The following is an 18,272-nucleotide window of genomic DNA, read 5'->3' as shown; positions in this document are numbered from 1 at the left end:
TTATCCATTGAGAGTAGCTGTTTTGTTAACAAAAGAAGTTAATTAATTACCATCTTTGCTCTTGGATGACCTGTGCAGTACACACATTAACTCCTGGCAACCTAACATGATTTCTACATGAAACATACTGCTTCAGTATGCACATCATGTGTCAAGACATACTTTTCTTTTCTTTTACTATGCTGGTATATCTGGTGCTTTGTCCGATCAATTTTTTATCTTGATAAAACTTAATTTGGTTTTGAAGGAAGGATCATTTTTCTATCTGTCCAAGTTTCCATAATTTAGCATTGTCCTGATGTTCAATAATTAACTCTGTAGAATATTTAAAAATATTTTGAACAATTAAATTCTTACACTATGGAAGAATCAAAGCTGTATTGATAAGCTTTTAATTTGAAAGAACAATTGGGAGATGAGGGTAATAGAAAAGAAGGTACTTTGAGACAACTTGAACAGGAAGAATAAAACGTATAACATGAAATAATGTATTCCATGAGTTGATAGCCTTATCAGTTATGGAATGAGAAAACAGTTTTTTTTTAATGATGACTACAAAGAGAGAGAGAGAGAGATGGGAAGACAAGCAAGTTTCGGCCCCACTTTGACGTTACAAAGTACTTTCCATTGGTTTGGGAATAGTTAAAAAAAGCAGAGCTAGAGGCAGCTAGTCTCATTGATGGATTGTCCCCTTTTCCATTCTTGCCTTCTGGCTAATGTTGTCTAAGCTGGTGATATTCCATGTGTAAAACATGAGATGGAGTTCTTGTTCAATCTGGGTTTGTGATTCTAAGTCTGTTGGATTTCATTTTGCACCAAAACCCATTTCTGATTGATGCTGCTGCTGCATCTACCAGTGATCTGATGGTTAATGGTATGGAAACTGACAAACTGCATTGTGTTGCAGGGTTGAATGCAATGCAATTGCAGAATCTAGCTGCATTAGCAGCTGCAGCTAGCGCAGCTCAGAACACCCCAAGTGGAACAACTGCACTCAACTCTTCCAACAGTCCATTAAGTGTGCTCACCAGTTCAGGTAAGGGAGTTGTTTGTTTGTTTGCTATTTATTTAACCTGTTTTTGCCCCCTTCATACATAACAATAGAACCAGTTAACATGATTTAATTGTTAAACCCTGTTCTTTATGAAGATAAATAATTAATTATGACACCCCAAAACATGTGTGCATGATTGAGAAAAATAACAAGGTATCTGGTGCCTCTAATTTGCTGAGTAGGCATGTGTTTTTGCTGTGTAATGTACATGTATGTGTATACATGCATTCATATTCAGAGAGAGACACAGAAAACTTAAACTGCACAAGAGGATATTTATTGTTAGTAAGTATAATTGATCCATTTGTCCATTTGTTCAGTGAACATCACAGTTTGTACGAAATGTTCCACTACATTCTCTGGGATTTCCTTTGCAGATATGATTTTTGAAAATTGAGAGAGAATTTGGAGAACTTTGGCCTTACAGTGACATTACTTGTACATTATACTAAGTCATGGCTTGCTTTACCATGCCTTTTGAACAAACCAGTCCATCTTACAGATGAGTGTAGTAATAATGGTTTCTTTCTCATTTTAGTAGTTCCTACCTTGCACATCTGAGAACTGTACGGGGCAGAAAAACTTCTCAAGAATAATCCATAAAATCACAAATGAGGCACTTATAGAAGTTTTCACATCATAAATCACAGCAAGCCAAAGCAAAATAAACAAGGGATGGTTTATTTCTAGTCTCATTCGCATACCATGGTAGATGAAAAGCAAGCCACACAATTGCTTAGCTTGATGTTAGAAAGATTCTTTTATTTCTGTTGAATGGAATTAAATGATAGTAATTTTAGATATGGAGGAAAGTAAATGGAAACTTAAGGAAACCACTAGAATTTAAAATTAAACCTGCCTCTGCTTGACTCACCTCTTGCACCTCTCCTCCTCAGATTTTGTCGCCATACTAAGGTATGATACCAGAGTATGGTATGTATACGTATATATGGAACACAGTCAGTCACTGAGCTATCAATATTTTGACATGGCAAAAGAGAAAGAATATTGTGGCCTGGGTCATTCTGCTTAGACACTAATAAATTCACTTGAGAGTTTGCAAAGGGCAAATGATTCCAGCTCTCTGGATAAGCAGGACATTGGATATATCACAGAGATGTTCCAGAAGTTTTGCTTCCATTGCAATTTTCATCTAGGCAAAAAACAACAGGATTCCTTCTGAATATTGGTAGAAACTCCTGCGATTTCCTACTTGACTCATACTTCATGCAAATGAAAAGAGACCTATTTTAGAAGCTAGAGGATGCAGAGTTAAAGACTGGTGATGACTGTTCACTGAAACTTTCTTTTGGGAAAATAGACGAGAGAGAGAGAGAGAGGAAAGCTTATCCTGCTTTCCCTGGCCACTTTCCACCCGTCTTTGATATTTTAGAAGTATCCTGAATGTGCCTTATTTAAGCCTTTCAGAGATAGTGGTAAGTCATTTTGGTATTGTTGGAAGTTGTTGCTGATGTTTTAACTCTCTCATTTTAATAGCAGGTTCATCACCCAGTTCCAGTAGCAGTTCCTCAGTAAACCCAATGGCTTCTCTTGGAGCACTGCAAACACTGGCAGGGGCTACTGCTGGCCTGAATGTTGGCTCTTTAGCAGGCAAGTTCAATGCATTGCAAGAAAAAAATCACTCTGAAGAATCCATCTGCTTTGCTTGCTTCAAAGCCAGGTCCCAATTTCCCTTACTTGATAAATTACCTTACTTGAAAGCCTTGTTGAAAAATGACATTTATTCCATTTTTCTGCACAGGAATGGCAGCCTTAAATGGAGGGCTAGGCAGCGGTGGCCTTTCAAATGGCACAGGGAGTACAATGGAGGCCCTAACTCAGGCATACTCTGGGATTCAGCAATATGCTGCTGCTGCATTGCCCTCACTCTATAACCAGGGTCTTTTAACACAGCAGAGTATTGGTGCAGCAGGAAGTCAGAAGGAAGGTAGGTAGGAGGCAATGTTCAGAAGGTTTGTTCTAGAGATAGTGTTGTACTGAGCTGTATGTGTCATGCTGTACCCAAAACATTCTTCTCCAGTGATATAGAATCAGAGGTTTTGGATAAAATACGGGATTTTAAAACATTTTATAGCGTATTTTACAGACATTTTTACAGAATATTGTGACTACTCTGAAACATCTAATTCTAAAATTCTGTTTAGTTGTATCTTTCACTCAACAAAGAAATGCATTACATTTTTAAAATCAATATATACAGTATTTTATTTTTAACATGTAGTCATATCTTTGGAACCATCATTACTAATTTTTTATTTATGAGAAAGTACTTAGTGGTTTTTGCATACAGTATCCTTAATCTCTGTCGTTGTTTTGCAAGTTATTTGGGTTTTGTGAAAGGCTGTCTAATGGGTTTTTGGCTGATGTAAGCTTTGAAGTAGTGCTGCTACTTCTTGGATCACATTGTCTCACAGATCATATATTCATTGCAGTTGCATCAGATTGAAAACACATGAAAACCCTGCTGAAACATTAAGATGAAGGTGTGGGCTTTAAAGTGGAGGCAGTGATGGCTCTCTGCAGCCTGGCCCCATCCCTGTGTTGGACTGTATTGAGCCTATACAGCCTTATCATCAACTTTAAAGCATCGCAACTTCCTGAACTGGGCTAGAATTTATCACGCCTATGTATTTAACTATCAAGATTTGTTTCAGTATTTCTGGTCTTTGACTGTAACTACAAATAATGATCCTTTAATTATTTTGTGTATCTTTTAGTCTTACTCTGTTGCTGCCTGTTGAGTTCTTATTAAAATATGAGTGCTAAGTATCATTTTTAACATTGTTAGTTGTTGCTTTCTGGCAGGAGACAGATTTTTCATTAACAGTGTAATTTTTGGCAGTTGGTTAAACATGTTTTTACTTTTCCTTTAATTCTCTGCATTAAAATCCAAGAAGTTCTGCTTGTTTTAATTTCTTTATAAATGGATATTTTAAAGGTCCAGAGGGAGCCAATCTGTTCATCTACCATCTTCCCCAGGAGTTTGGGGACCAAGACCTCCTGCAGATGTTCATGCCTTTTGGGAACGTTGTCTCTGCCAAGGTTTTCATTGACAAGCAGACCAATCTGAGCAAATGTTTTGGTATGTTCTGTTACATATTTTTTTGTAAAAGAATACTCATATCAAAACAGTTGTTTGGAGAATTTGTCCCATCATCTTCCTCTAATTCTTTTTCTCATCTTCTGTCAGAAAAGTACAACCAACTGATGTATAATGAGCTGGTACAGGAACTTTTCTTGTGAAACATTTAAGTCAGTTAAGCTTAAATGGGGTACCCATTTGTTTGTGCAAGCAAGTTATATGTAAGCAAAACATAGGAAAATAAGCAACATGACACTAAATTATTCTAAATAAGCCTAGTTTAAAAACTGCCCAAGGCTCTATGAAAAATGAAGCATTGTTCCTTAAGCAGAAAGCTGACTTACATATTATAGACAAAATTATGTTAGCCTCATTGTTCACCCAGTCTCTTTTAGGGAGGGTGGATCTAGAAACCCATCTACAGGGCCGTGCTGAGGAGTTCCCTCGGCATCTGGAGGATAAAATCACTCGGATTCATTCCAAGTTGGATGCCAGGCATGGTACAGGGTCTGGGGAGATGCCTGGGAATCGTACTTGTCCAGTTATCTGGGAACAGTTTGATCTTGTTGGGCCCAAGGAAGTGGACAGGGTTCTTGGATCTGTAAACACCACCACTTGCCAACTAGATCCCTGTCCCTCCTGGCTGGTGAAGGCAGCTCGGGAGGTGAAGGGTGTTGGGTCCAGGCGATGGTGAATTTATCTTTGGGGTAGGGAGTGTTTCCAGTGGCCTTTAAAGAGGCGCTGGTGTGCCCCCTCCTCAAGAAACCATCACTACAATTTTTGTCCAGTCTCCCACCTCCCCTTTTTGGGGAAGGTGGTTGAGAATGTGGCAGTGCAGAGGATCCTGGATGAAACGGATTATCTGGACCCTTTTCAGTCAGGCTTCAGTCCCAGATATGGGACGGAAACAGCCTTGGTTGCACTTATGGATGATCTCTGGCAGGAGCAGGATGGAGGCAGTGCATCCATCCATGCTCTCCTTGACCTCTCAGCAGCTTTCAGTACCATCAACCATGGTATCCTTTTGGGTTGGCTCAGGGAGTTGGGGGTGGGTGGCATAGTGTTGCGCTGGTTCACCTCCTTCCTCCAGGGCCAGTCCCAATTGGTGTTGATAGGGAGCATCCCTTGGCCCCTCCTTTGTGGGGTGCTGCAGGGGTTGGTGATCTCTCTGCTCCTTTTTAACATCTACAGGAAACCGCTGGGTGAGATCATCTGCCACCATGGGGGGAGGTATCGTCAGTATGCTGATGATACTCAACTATACACCTCCATCCTGGGTGACATAAATGATGCTGTTGCCACCCTTTCGTGGTGCCTGGAGGCTGTAAGAGTTTGGATGGGGAACAACAGGCTTCGCCTGAACCCTGGCAAGACAGAGTGGCTGCAGGTTGGGGGCTCCCACGTATCCAGGAACTTACCATCTTTGGTTCTGGATGGGGTTGCACTGCCCCAGACAGACCCGGTGCAGAGCCTGGGGGTTCTTCTGGACTCACGACCCTTGCTCGAAGAGCAGGTGGCAGTCGTGGCCAGGGGAGCCTTTGCACTACTTTGTGTTGTCCACCAACTACGCCCCTTCCTGGATCAGGAGGCCCTCCAATCAATCACTCATGCCCTGGTCATCTCCCATATAGACTATTGCAATGCACTGTACATAGGGCTACAAGGGAGAGCCCAGGGCCTCCAAGCCTATGGGCCCAAAGCAGCCACTTTTCCTGCTTTGACTATTAACTATTGTGGTCTGTTAGACCACCATAGCTTGTAAAGAGGATTGGTTTCTTCTTTGTGGCATTTTTGACTATTAATGTATTCTAGTTCTAAATAGGTAACAGTACAAGGAGGTGAAGGACTGCAGGCCTGATATAGAATAAGATGATCAGCTTGTCTTTCATATACAGTGATGGGCGGAATTTGCAGGATATGGCCCTGCATTTATCTTTTCTTTGGACACATGTTATTCATGGGATTTTTTAATCTCCATTCCTGTGATGTGTGGGTTATTTCTGTCAGTGATCAGTATGTTGCTATTTGCAAATGATTAACATGCTCTTACACAAATGTATGAATAATCTGTTGTGTATTTACTAATACACAAAAGTACATACAGTGCTAAATTATAAAATGTAGCTTGGCTTCAGAAATAATCTTCAAAGTAAGAATGCCACTTTTGCTTGCACAAATCAGGCCTTCCAAATTCTTCTAATTCCTCCATCTTGCTGCCACCCACAACACATCACTTTGCAGCATGTAGAGCATCCTTTGATCTAGCAGAACTGCAGTAAGATGGAGGAGAAAGGATTGTCCATTTCATTTTTGGAGTTTACCTGTTCTTCTCCGAACCATTGATCACAACACAAAGTGCCATGCAGAAGGATCTTAAAATTATTGTTTATAGTACATTATATTGCTGCTGTGTTTAAATTTTTAGATTAATTGGTTGATTCATTATGTGCCATCAAGTTGGGGTTAACTATTAGCAACCATGTAGTTAGACCTTCTCCAGGACGATCTGTCCATAGCCTGGCTTTTCAGGTGTTCCAAAGTTACAATTTTTTCCTGAAAAGGAGTACGTACACAGAAAAGAACTCATCCTTACCAGCCTGTAAGGTACCCACTTCAGTACAACTATACTAAAATTGCTCAGTGCAATTTAAATAAACTTCAGCTGGTGAAGGAAAAGCAGGGAAGGCCTACAATATTTTTCTTTAATCAACCAACAACTAATTAAGCATTTCCTGTTACACTGAGTAAATAACCTCAAAACAACCTGTCAGTCTTTGGTCTTAACCAAACATAGAAACAGCATCCAGCAGTATTTTTAAGCATTTTCCAAACTTAAAACTATTCCCAATATGAATCCACGAAATAAGCACAAGAACAGAAGGAAAATGCCACTAGGACGACTTAGAAAAACATACTAGAGTGAGAATTTTAAGAGATAAAATTAAAATCTCATCTAAAACACTATACACATGCACAGTAGCAAAACAACAAAGGTCAGTAAAAAAATGATTGCATTTGGGAAGGCTGTGACTAGAAAAATACATCTCTAGCATTGAAATGGAAACTAGTCCTAAGGGGCAAGATAAATGCCAGCCTGAAGTATTTCCTAGCTAATTGTGTTTAGTTTTGGAAGGAAAGAAAAAATAGAAAAGTATTTCACAATGTAATTTTGCTAAAGAAGAAATGTGTGGAAAAAGAGAGCAGCCAAGAGTTCTAAACACAATTGCCCAGGTTTAGAGAGGAGATGGAGGGGCAGCAGAAGAGTAGAAATCGGAGCCAGGTTAACTAAAGGAGGCAGCTGAAAAGAATTGTTTGAAATAAACTTTTGAGGAGAGCTTTCCGATGTTAGTGTTAAATTAGGAAGAAAATCCACAGAGAAAAGGAGAAAGTTGCTTAGTTGGAGTAGCAAGTGTTAACATTCTCCCTGGATAGGAAAAAAAATCCTCCAAAATCCTGAAATAAGTGATGGTTCTTTTATCTTTCCTTTCAGGAGTTTGGTCTAGTGGTTAAGGCAGTGGGCTAGAAACCAGGAGTCTCTTGTGAGTTCTAGTCCCCTTAGGCATGAAAAACAGCTGGGTGATCTTGGTCCAGTCACTCTTTCTCAGCCCAACTCATCTCACAGGGTTGCTGTTGTGAGGAAAATAGGAGGAGGAAGGAGTATTAGGTATGTTTGCCGCCTTGAGTTATTTATAAAAATAATAAAGGCGGGATAAAAATAAAAAAAGTATGTTCTTATTTCAGAATGGCCTGTCAGATTGGGGGTGCATTTTTAATGTGTCAGAAAGAAAAAGAAAATTGCTTTTTCTTCTTTCTGGAATGAGGAAAGGATGAAGAACAAACCTGTTGTTTAGCATAGGTATGTAGGCCTCCTTTTGCCAGAGTCTTCAGTCATTCACATTTTTCCAATCAAATACAGGATCACTCAGTCATCATCCTAGACTGGGAATGCACAGCTTTCCCCAGACTGAAACACCCTTGTATTTACATTTAGTTGAAAGTAGAGTTAGTATGATTACTCTTCAGTCATGTATTTAACAATTGTGCTCATTAAAAAATAACAGGTTTGGATGGTATCTGCAATATTCTAGCACTGCTTTTTCAAGACATTATTTAACTTATCAGCGGAAGAATTGGCACTTAGAGGTTATAGTTCTAAAAAGTCTCTAACATCTGCTTGTCTGCTTGAGTCAAGTAGGGAAATTGCTGCCTCAATTGTAATGTTTTCTTAAGTCCTCTTCCATCTCATATGCTTTATCTGTAGATACATTAAGGGTTAATAGTAGTTTTGTATTAAAACTACAAATGCAAGCTATGGTGCTGGTGGTGGTGATAACAAAATACTCAGATATCCCCATCCTTTGTAAACTCTTCACCCATCTTAACTGTGATTTTTCTTCCTTAGGTTTTGTAAGTTATGACAATCCAGTCTCTGCACAAGCTGCCATCCAGTCAATGAATGGATTTCAAATTGGCATGAAGCGACTGAAAGTACAGCTCAAGCGCTCTAAGAATGACAGCAAGCCATATTGAGTGCCCCTCCCCCTGGAACTGGAGTGAGAAGGATCTTCTGGTAAGTTGGGGAGGAGCGCTTAGTGATTCAAAAACTCTCTAAGGCTGTATTTTTACAGTCACGGAAGCTGATTGATACCGTTCTGTCTGGCACATCTTCCCCTGAAGACTCAGCTGCAGCCTCTACTGGGAATTCTGCGGATGGAGGACAACTTTGTGCTTTTGTTTCCAGTGTTTTACTTTGGAGCTTAGGTGCCATATCACTATTTTTTTTAAAAAAAAAGTTTGCTGTGTTTGTAACTGTGTTTTTGAGAAGGACCAATGCCAGCCACCTTGGAGAGGAAAGGAAAATAGTAAGTGCAATTGGAACTGACACTGCATGACTTAGATATGAGGAGACCCAAATGATACTCATGAAAGGGGGAAGCAGGAAGCTGAATCCAAATCATTTGGTGGTTGGTTAATGAACAACCCCCAAGGAGCTTTGCCAAGCTGTTTGCTAGGTTTATTTAGTAAATGCCTTATGTGAGAACTGTATACAGAATCAGTCAGTAGAGTTAGAGATAATAGCTGGGCAAAAATATTCATGTGTTAAAGGAAAAATGCAGTAATTATAATGCTACAATACGTTTGTATAGTGCAATGTGTGTGGTTGCAGCTTATAAAAGTATCCAATGATGTTTTTTGATCAGCTGTTTACACTTTGGACAGAACAACCTTTTTAAAATTAGAGAACATGAATCAGTGTTTCAATTTGTTGGAAACTACACTTGAAGCTAGTTGGCTTAATGCAAATATCTACACCTTAGGCTGTGATCCAGGAATTCCTGGTTTAATTTACAATCTACTACAAATCCAATATCTCATGATAAAATTAGTTCTTCCCCTGTTCTAGAGCTTGTACATAAAGGTGTAACTAGAAACGGTGCTCATAAAGTACAAGTTAAAGCCTCCTTAGTGTTAAACTGACAGATGGTTTTGAAATGAGCTCTTGTTGCTCTGATTTCTGGCATTCTTTTTTGCATACTTTATGCAAGTGTGTGTCAGAATAATACTGTCCCAAAGATTTTTTCCTTGTTGCTTATATAGATTTATTTTTCATAAATATTGACATCTTGTTACAGAGCAGTTTTCCTTTGAGTGTGTGCCAGTACAGAGGACTAAATTCAAAGGGCTGAATCTGCATGGAATTTTGATCTGGTCTAGACATTGTTTGGGCCCAGTGCCTAATAATTCAAAGTCAAATTTCTTCCCCTTGTAATAAACATCTTTTTTTCACATGGGTGTGTCTGCCAAAGTATTAAAGAAATTTTTATATACCCTGTAGAGATGAGACTAAAGGGAATTTTTAACAGTGTGAGTTGAGCCATGGCAAGAAGTTATGTAAAACCTAGTCCTGAGGCCAGGAAAAGTTACTCCTATTGTTAGGAAAGTTTATGGTGTTATATATAGATTCAGTGCACTGCTACTTTCTGAATATGCTCTTTCTCATTTGTTAAAGCATTTTCACAGCGCACCAGTCAGCCCACAGATCTTGTATTTAGAATCTAGACATTTAAGGGAGGATGGAAAAAATAATTTCTGGTTCACATCCACCAGGAAGATCCACAAGTTCATCAAGCTTGAAATGCCATTGTATAAGATAAAACAATAGGAAAACCACTCATTTACTAGGGACTGGGTCCCCTGGTTTACTAAAATTCAGGCATATAATTTGCATAAGCCCATCCATCTGTGATTCAAGTGATTTTTCAGATGAATTTGGAGTCTCATTGCAGATTTATAACTTGATGGATGGTATAGTAACAATTAAACAGCATTTATTAAAAAGCATATACTGTGGTGATAAAAAAGTTGAATGGTCAGATTGCCAAATTTTCCATTTGTGCTGGCATGTGGTATCCTTCTGTGTTGAATTCTTGGGTCTGATTCAGAAGCATATGCATACACTTAGATTAACTGTATACATTTGAAGTTTGTGCACTAGGAGAAGTTGTATCCTGATATTAGGAGGGGGAAGTGTTGGAGTGCTGAGGGTCCCAGAATTGTCAAGGGATTTTTTAAATAAAAATATACTTTCAGGAAAAAAAAAAAGAGGTCATGGTTGGGAGCAGTTGCTCCAGTTGCAACCTGATATAACCAAGAATGTTGTTTCTATTTTTATAGAAGTTTTATACTGCTCCAGGGTGGAGAATATTTATTATCTAAATTATTTCACTGGATAAGACCAGGGTTTTGCATAAATGTGATTGTGTAACACATACATGAACAATGTGCATGACTGAAACTACTGACTTTCAGTGGCCTGTTTGTAACTAGGCAGACTGCTAAATAGGATAAGAATTAATGCTGTGAACCAGTGGAGGAGGAAAGCTGTGCTCTACTTTCACTATAGTCACTCCTCCCAGTACTACTACTCTTTCTCAGTCACTATTACTAGCTTTTCTGAATACTTTGTCGATATTTATTTCATGTCCATATACTTTGTAACTTTTCTGTATGCTTCCATCATGGCCACTATGGGGCAACTTTCCTCCTGTTGAACTAGCAACACAATATTTGCGCTTTGCTTATCCTGTAATATTTTCTTTAATAGGAAGGATCAATGCAAGTGCCCTAACCCCACTGTCAGAATTACCAAAGCAAAAAAATGCAGGTTAAATTCTAAAAATGAGATCTTTGGAATAGATTGGCAGAATTCTTGTGCCTTCAGTGCACTGTTCTGAATGACTTAAGATAGAATGCTTCAACCAGAATACCTGTTTCTCCTCAATATCCCTTGACCTGGCCACAAATGCTTTTCAAAACAAATAATGAAAATTTGTTTCCCAGGGAGATTCTCACTCGGCAAGAAAATTAATCGGACTTATACAAGGATACATATAGATGCCCCTTTGGGGTTTTGCTTCAACATGTCATGCTGTCAGATTTTCTGCATGGCTAGTTACTCTGTCTGCTCCTGCCACCCAGACTTTGGCAGAAAATCACTCTGAAGCAGATCAGATTGGAACATCATGATTTAGTTGATATCATAGTTACTTATATATACATTCTCAGATTAAAATGGTGAGTTTGGTAATATGCAGGCACAAGGCTAGAATTAATAAAGCAAGTTATATTGAAAATTATATTGAATAGACTTTGCATTCATGAAGCAAATATTGCAATGCCAGAGCCTTAGTATTATTGGGAGGGAGGGTGGATGACTCTAAAACAAATTGTCATCATGGTTTTGCATGTGACTTTTTAACTGAGGGGTATGAGTATATATGTATCATGTTAATTCTTGTGAATGAATAGATGTGTACAGGGGTGAAAAAGAAAATCTGTTCAGATTTTTTTTGGTATATTTTATGATAAGAACAATCTGAAGACTGTGATACGTTAATTCAACAAGTTAACTTCTGTAAACTCCTACTCCCAAGCCAAATGCCATCTTTGCTGTTTCCTTAATTCAGACATACTTTGGCAATTGTGTGAACCCAAGAGAAGATATGGCTTCTTTAAGGAGCAGTTGACAGGTAGAGAGGGGTGGCCATGCCAGATCTTTGCCATCTTTGGATCTGAAAACTGCACACCTCTTGGTTGGATCAAAGGGTTGTTGTTTTTTTCTGCCAGTGGGAGCCTTCCTGGGTTCATTAAGGATACTCCAAGGAAGTGATTTTGCTAATGTCCTTCCCTTAGTATTACTATCAGATTCTTCCAGCGAATTCCCCAATCCTCTGAATAGGAACTTTGAAGGGGGGGTATGGAATTATAATGAGAAGGAGAGTTAACAAAGATCACCACCTCCCTTGTTTCAGTTGCAGAAGGGTTACACTAGAACCAAAACTTCAGCTGATGGAAGGATGATTTCTGTTTATGGATCACTCATTCTGATTCCAAGCCAGTGTTGTTGTTGTTGTTTTAACTGAAGTAACTTTAAAATTAAATAACATAGTACAAAAGTACAGAAATAACAAAAGTAAATTGTATCCACACAAATGTATACATAATTTGTATCGTTCAGCTGAAATAGATCTGTGTTTTTAAATCAAAATGTTGTAACATACATTTATTATAATTAGAATGGAAGTGAGGGCAAATCTAAGAACAATACTTTTTCCAGTTATCATATGCTGCTTCAGACATTTGCTTACGAACACTACATTAAGAGAATGCTTAAATGTGTTTGTCCTTGAAATTTAGGTCTCTTGTGTTGTGATCCTGTTAGATATTCTTTCCCTTGGAAAATCTCTTACAAGTCTCTGCAGACAAAAACGCTTCCTTTCAAAACTGGCAGTGGTGACTGTAGAACTTTTGAGAGTCCAGAATTCCTCCTCACATAATCAGAGAGCAGGACTGATTTATTGAAAAGAGTTGCAAAAGAGGGTGGTGGTGGGGTTTTGCAAGTATCATAGTAAAAAGGGCTCAGCTGGGGCAAGTCTTAACTTGCAATCAAGTCTTAATTCTTTCCTTCTGTGGGGCATCAGTTTTACTGATTCAGTAAATGTTTTAATGCCATTTTGATGCCAGAATCTACATACATACATGCTTCTATTGCCTAAGTATACCCCATAGTGGGATGAAGAAAGTATTAGTGCCCAGTGATTTCTCTTTGTCTCCCACCTGTTATATGAACTGTCCTACAATTACATTTTATGAAGTCAGGTTCTACTGGTGGGCGGGGCTACCTTCCCTGGGAAGAGTTACTAGGAACACTGACTCAGGGCTGTGTTGAATGCGCAGCTGTGTGCCGCTAAGTCATAGTCCACTCTGTAGCCACAGTCTAAAGGGAATCCCAGGCCTCTGTTCCATTTAGTTTCTGACAATTTTTGCATTTATTTGGTGTCTTACGCACTTCAACTTTTACTTGTTCATTGTTGGCATGTGCTGCCCTTCCTTGTCAACTCCCCTCCCCAAGAGGTCTCATTGTACAGTGCCCATTCCTGTTTCACTCTCTCTCTTTCTCTCTCTGTTTGGATGTACTGTTCTGTGTAACTCAGTAGGTCTCCTTCTTTCTGGTTTGTTTTTTTCTAGATTCCTGCCGTTTGTTCATCGTTGTGCCTAAAGCATGTCGATGTGGCGTTCAAGTACATCGTCCAAATCCTTGTCTCTTCAGCTTCTCTGATGCTTGAACTCTCACCCTTTGACCTTGTGTTGACTTTTGATGCTGATGTGTATTTTTATTATGTTTGTTTCTTCTTTTTTTCCTTCTTTTTTTTTTTTTTTTTTTTGTGCTGCCAAATTGGTTTTGCTAGAAAGACTGCTGAAGGGGAATATTTAAACTTGCATTTGAATAAAAAAGAATTCTATTTTTCTAGAACTTCATAAGATAACCACTTGATTTTGTGATTCTGATTCTTTATAATTGTCTTCAGAGCAGCCTTGCTAGCAGACCTCGTGGAGTATTTGTATTTCTGTGAACATACAGCCAATCACTTTCTAGGCTTAGTTTTTTCTGTGTGCTTAGTTTCAAAACAAAATCTGTGAAGGAAAAAGTAAAAGATGGAACTCAACGCTTTCAGGAGGCTTCTGGTCATATTTTGCTGAACCTACTTGCCGTGCTTGAGGAGAGAGCATGTGTTCTTTGACTTGAGTAGCTTCAGCAGAAAACACTTGAACTACACTTTTTCCTGATTGTAGCTGCATTTTTGCCCTGGCACTTAACTGCTTTTTCCTTCCTGTGTGATTATCAGCCTTTGTCTGCAGTGAGAATTTAATCAAAGTTGGTGTTGTATTTTGTTAAACCTTTGCATGCTTAGTTTTTTGTAACTACAATCTCCTCAGCAAAATGTGAGTTTTTGTTTTGTTTTGTTTTTATTTTAAAATTTCAAATAATGCCCCTGTAAACGTTCTGCATGTTTCCTGCTGTGTTCTTCACAATCCTGTATATACACACCCTTCACCTCTGTTTTCTATAGTTGGTGCAAAAACTGAGCAATTTGTTAGGTTTCAAAGCTGTCCTTTTTCAGATGCCAGACTTGTGATCGTATGTCATGTAAGGACATCTCCTGTGCATTTAGACTGCTTTACACAGTATCTGCACCTTGCTCTATTATCACAGCTATGGAAAGGTCTCAGGGGGCTTGATTGCACTGTTCAGATGGTCATGGTGGCAGCGGCAGGGATACAAGTTCAACAGAAAGATGTGGGATGTTTGCGTAATACTGCTTCTGAAATCCATTGGAGCTCAAGCTCTTTTGGGGTAGCCTTAATCTGTACCTCTTGTTTAATATGCGACTTGCTTTGTGAAATTTTAACACCGTTAACTCTCAGTGGATGGAGGCTTGACTGCTTTCCAGTTCTTACACTTGAAATAGCATGTCGTGTATATCCCATAGAAGGAATCTGTAAGCCTAGGCCCAGAACTGCTGGCTCTTTCTCCAAGTGACAAGCACAATATAGCAGCGCATTGGCTGTTACCTGAACAGGGTACCAACCCCGGCTCCTTTTCTCAGGGGCCTTAGCTGGGGGAATCTCCGCTGTGGAGAATTTTTTTAAATTTTGTTCTTTAATTGGGTTAGGAGTCATGCAATTTTCTTCGTTTCTCTCTCTCTCTCTTTCTTTTTTTCTTTCTGGCCTGGTGAAGAAATAGGACAGATTATCCTTCTCTGGGAAACATGCTTCAGCTTTGCTGCATACTTGCTCTGCTTTAGAAGCTGAGATACAATCCGGGGCTTCACAGCACCTGCAAGAAAGTCCTGTGGGAGGTGCCTCAGCACAAGGGGCAATGAGGTGGAGAAGCGATGAAGGAATTTTAACAGGAGGAAGGAATGTGAAACAAAACTTTTGGAGAGTAGGAACGTATAAGAGACCTATCTAGGCCATGCGAGGTTTTCGTTCCATTGTTGGGGCAAAAATCAGATCCCAGCTCCATTGCTGGATGGGTAATCTCTCTCCGTACTTGTCAGATAAATAGTTTTTCTCTCAACCTTGTGATCAGCTCTAAGGATGAGAGTGGCTCAAAAGGGGATATAACTACATTATCTTGGGTACAGCTGTGAGATGATTGACCTTAGGCTCACAGTCACAATGCACAGGGGTGTCTGATGGCAAGGAAGTCAAGGCCTTGCAGTGTATTAATTAATTTTGCCAATACATTTCTTTATAATGCGCATACAGTTTCATGAGAAACTCTGGAGAATCCTGTGGAAAAAAAATCTCTGGAGAAAACCAAAATGCCAAACATTAGATGTTCCTTTCCTTTCTTTCCTTTCTTTGATTGTTTTAATTATTCTGTGGTGGTTTTAATGGATTTGAGACAGTAAAGCAGCAGCTGCCTTTTATTTCTAGCTGCTTTTTGTGAATAATTAAAAAAAAAGAAAATTTACATTTTGGAAAAAAAACCTGTGGGCTTTTTTATTGGTACAAACATTGTATTTAACACTAGGGGTTTTGTACAGTTTTTTGCCTTTTCTACGAGAAAACAATGTAAAGTGATTCACAAATGTGACAAGAAAACAAATTGCCACTATGACCAAATGTAGAATCTGTTCTGCAGTTAACAGGATTTAATCAACTCAAAGTCGTGATTCTGTTGTAGCAATGCTTTTCTTTACCCTGTTTGAACTGTTCCTTTTTCTTGTTTGATTTGCAAAACAAAATGTCTTTTTTGTGTGAAATTGTGTTGTACTCTGTAGAAAATTATGGATTTTACTTTAGTGGTTAAAAAAGAAGCACATGTTGCTTTTCTGATCACGGAGTTTGTGTAGTGGATTTAAAAATGAAAGTTTTGTTACAAGTTTGGAATGAGCGAGTATGTATTAAGGAATTTTCTTCCTTTTGTGTGTGGTTTCTTTTCGTCCCACTGGGGAACTTAAAGCTGTTTTAATTGCACAGACACACAGACAAGAAGTCATTTTGTATATGCCAAGTGTGGTATCTCCCTTTGTTTATTTGCTATTAAACTGTTTGAGAAGAAATTTCTGTGTCATCCTTGTATTTACTTACATAAAGCAGGCAAACTGGTATATTGATATCAAGATATAAGAAAAAGGAGTTGCTTAGTTTAAATTTATGCAGAAAGTAGAATAAATTGGTAATATATCATCTTTTCAGTCACTGGAGTGCTGTTCCCCAGACACAGAAGCTCACCATTTTTCCTCAATTTAAATTATTTTCTGATTTTTCAGTTTAAGTGCCATTGCAAAACTTCTATTCCTGGGGTAAATTGGCTGGGCCAGGATCAGTTTTATCAGGGATTTTTTTGGTAGACTAGTGTATGAAATAAAAGCATACACAAGATTTGAGGGATAGTTTATTATACAAAAGTGCTTATTCCATAATTGCTGATTCAGCTTTCTTTCTGTTAAGTTTATCTTATTGTTTAAATCACCTTCGGAAGGCTGCCACATTTTTTAAAGTATAAAAATAAACAATATATGTGGTCTGATAGATTCTTTCTCCTAATTCCTGCAAACATATTTTCCCCTTTAAGTACCATTGCAAAACTTCGATGCTTTCTATTATAAATATTTATATTGAATTATTATAACTATGTTGAATTCATAGACTGTGAGTGTGTATATATAAATATGATTATCTGTACTACAAGCAAACAACTCTGGAGGCCTTCTGTACTTTGACTATATTACAGGATGCAGTTTCCTCAAATTATTACAAAGTCTCAATTTACTGAGAGTAAATATCAGACCAGCTGTTCTCCCTTATAAAAATCCTGGGCCCCAGCTTATTTTTTACTACTATATAAAGGAAGCAAAGTCCTACACCAAAATGATACAAAGATTATGAGGTTTAGGCAGAAATTCATTTAAAAGTCAGGGTGCAAATGTTTGAGAGTTATTTTCCTATATTGATAAAAGGTCTAGCAGTAATCAAAACAATGAACAGATGGAAACTGCCCCGCCTTTGGAAAAAGGGGTCCGATGCATAGAAAGAGCAGGAGAAAAAGGGCTGATAGTTTTGCTGCCTGATATATTGGTGCCCTATTTGATAATAAATATTAATTGGAATTCTTTATAACTTATACCTTCTAATAAGCACTAAATCCTACCATCTAATAAATATTAATAATCACTTGGATTCTTGTTCCTTGGATCAAGTTAAAATGAGAAACATGTTTGTCACTTTTTTGTGGGTCTGTATGAACTATTTCTGCAATATTTTTTTCCTTCTAGAATAACCCCTGTAAGAGATTTTGAAAAGGTTTTAAATGAACATTTAATCAGCTTAATTTCAAATGTATGGTGTGAGTATTCAGTCATTGTTGTGCCCTCTGTTGCACCATTACAAAATTCTGCATCACATATTTTGTGATATATAAAACAGAAAATTGAACAGCTGTTTCAAAGTCATTCATAAGGGTGAGTGAAAAATGGGGAGACACGTGAACGATCAATTTGATATTGGTGAAAGTTGGTTACAAGCATCGTTATATCTCTTATATGTTAATACCAAAGTGAAACCAGTGTCTGAATGAGGCAAGAACTGTATAAGAAAAGCCTCTGCAGTGCTACTTGTTTCCTGTTATTCCCCCTTGATGAAATGCTTAAAAATCTAATCGAACCTCAGATAAACCATTCAACTTGTTAATTATAGACACAGTTCAAGATTTCCTATTGTATTTTTGAATGAAAGGTAATGCTCAGACAAGGCCAGCCTGGG

At 38.3% G+C, this 18,272-nt stretch overlaps 1 protein-coding gene across 12 annotated transcripts in view; it reads left to right on the top strand.

The window, feature by feature from the left end:
• CELF1 (CUGBP Elav-like family member 1) overlaps window positions 1–16,570 on the top strand; it is a 48,656-nt gene extending 32,086 nt beyond the window's left edge. For 8 of the 12 annotated variants that reach the window (XM_063289757.1, XM_063289747.1, XM_063289748.1 and 5 more), the window contains 6 exons: window positions 908–1,036; window positions 2,552–2,665; window positions 2,817–3,002; window positions 4,014–4,157; window positions 8,560–8,727; window positions 13,686–16,570. In XM_063289757.1, coding sequence (XP_063145827.1) covers window positions 908–1,036; window positions 2,552–2,665; window positions 2,817–3,002; window positions 4,014–4,157; window positions 8,560–8,687 — 701 coding nt within the window. In that variant the 3' untranslated portion in view covers window positions 8,688–8,727; window positions 13,686–16,570. The remainder of the gene's footprint in view (window positions 1–907; window positions 1,037–2,551; window positions 2,666–2,816; window positions 3,003–4,013; window positions 4,158–8,559; window positions 8,728–13,685) is intronic. The other 4 variants (XM_063289752.1, XM_063289756.1, XM_063289754.1 and 1 more) reach the window with 1 other exon arrangement.
• Window positions 16,571–18,272: the final 1,702 nt, after the last annotated feature.

This window comes from Candoia aspera, chromosome 1, assembly GCF_035149785.1.
Source record: "Candoia aspera isolate rCanAsp1 chromosome 1, rCanAsp1.hap2, whole genome shotgun sequence".
In the NCBI taxonomy this organism is placed as follows: Eukaryota; Metazoa; Chordata; class Lepidosauria; order Squamata; family Boidae; genus Candoia; species Candoia aspera.
The sequence above is the reverse complement of the archived record's forward strand: the minus strand, read 5'-3'. Positions and strand labels throughout refer to the sequence as shown.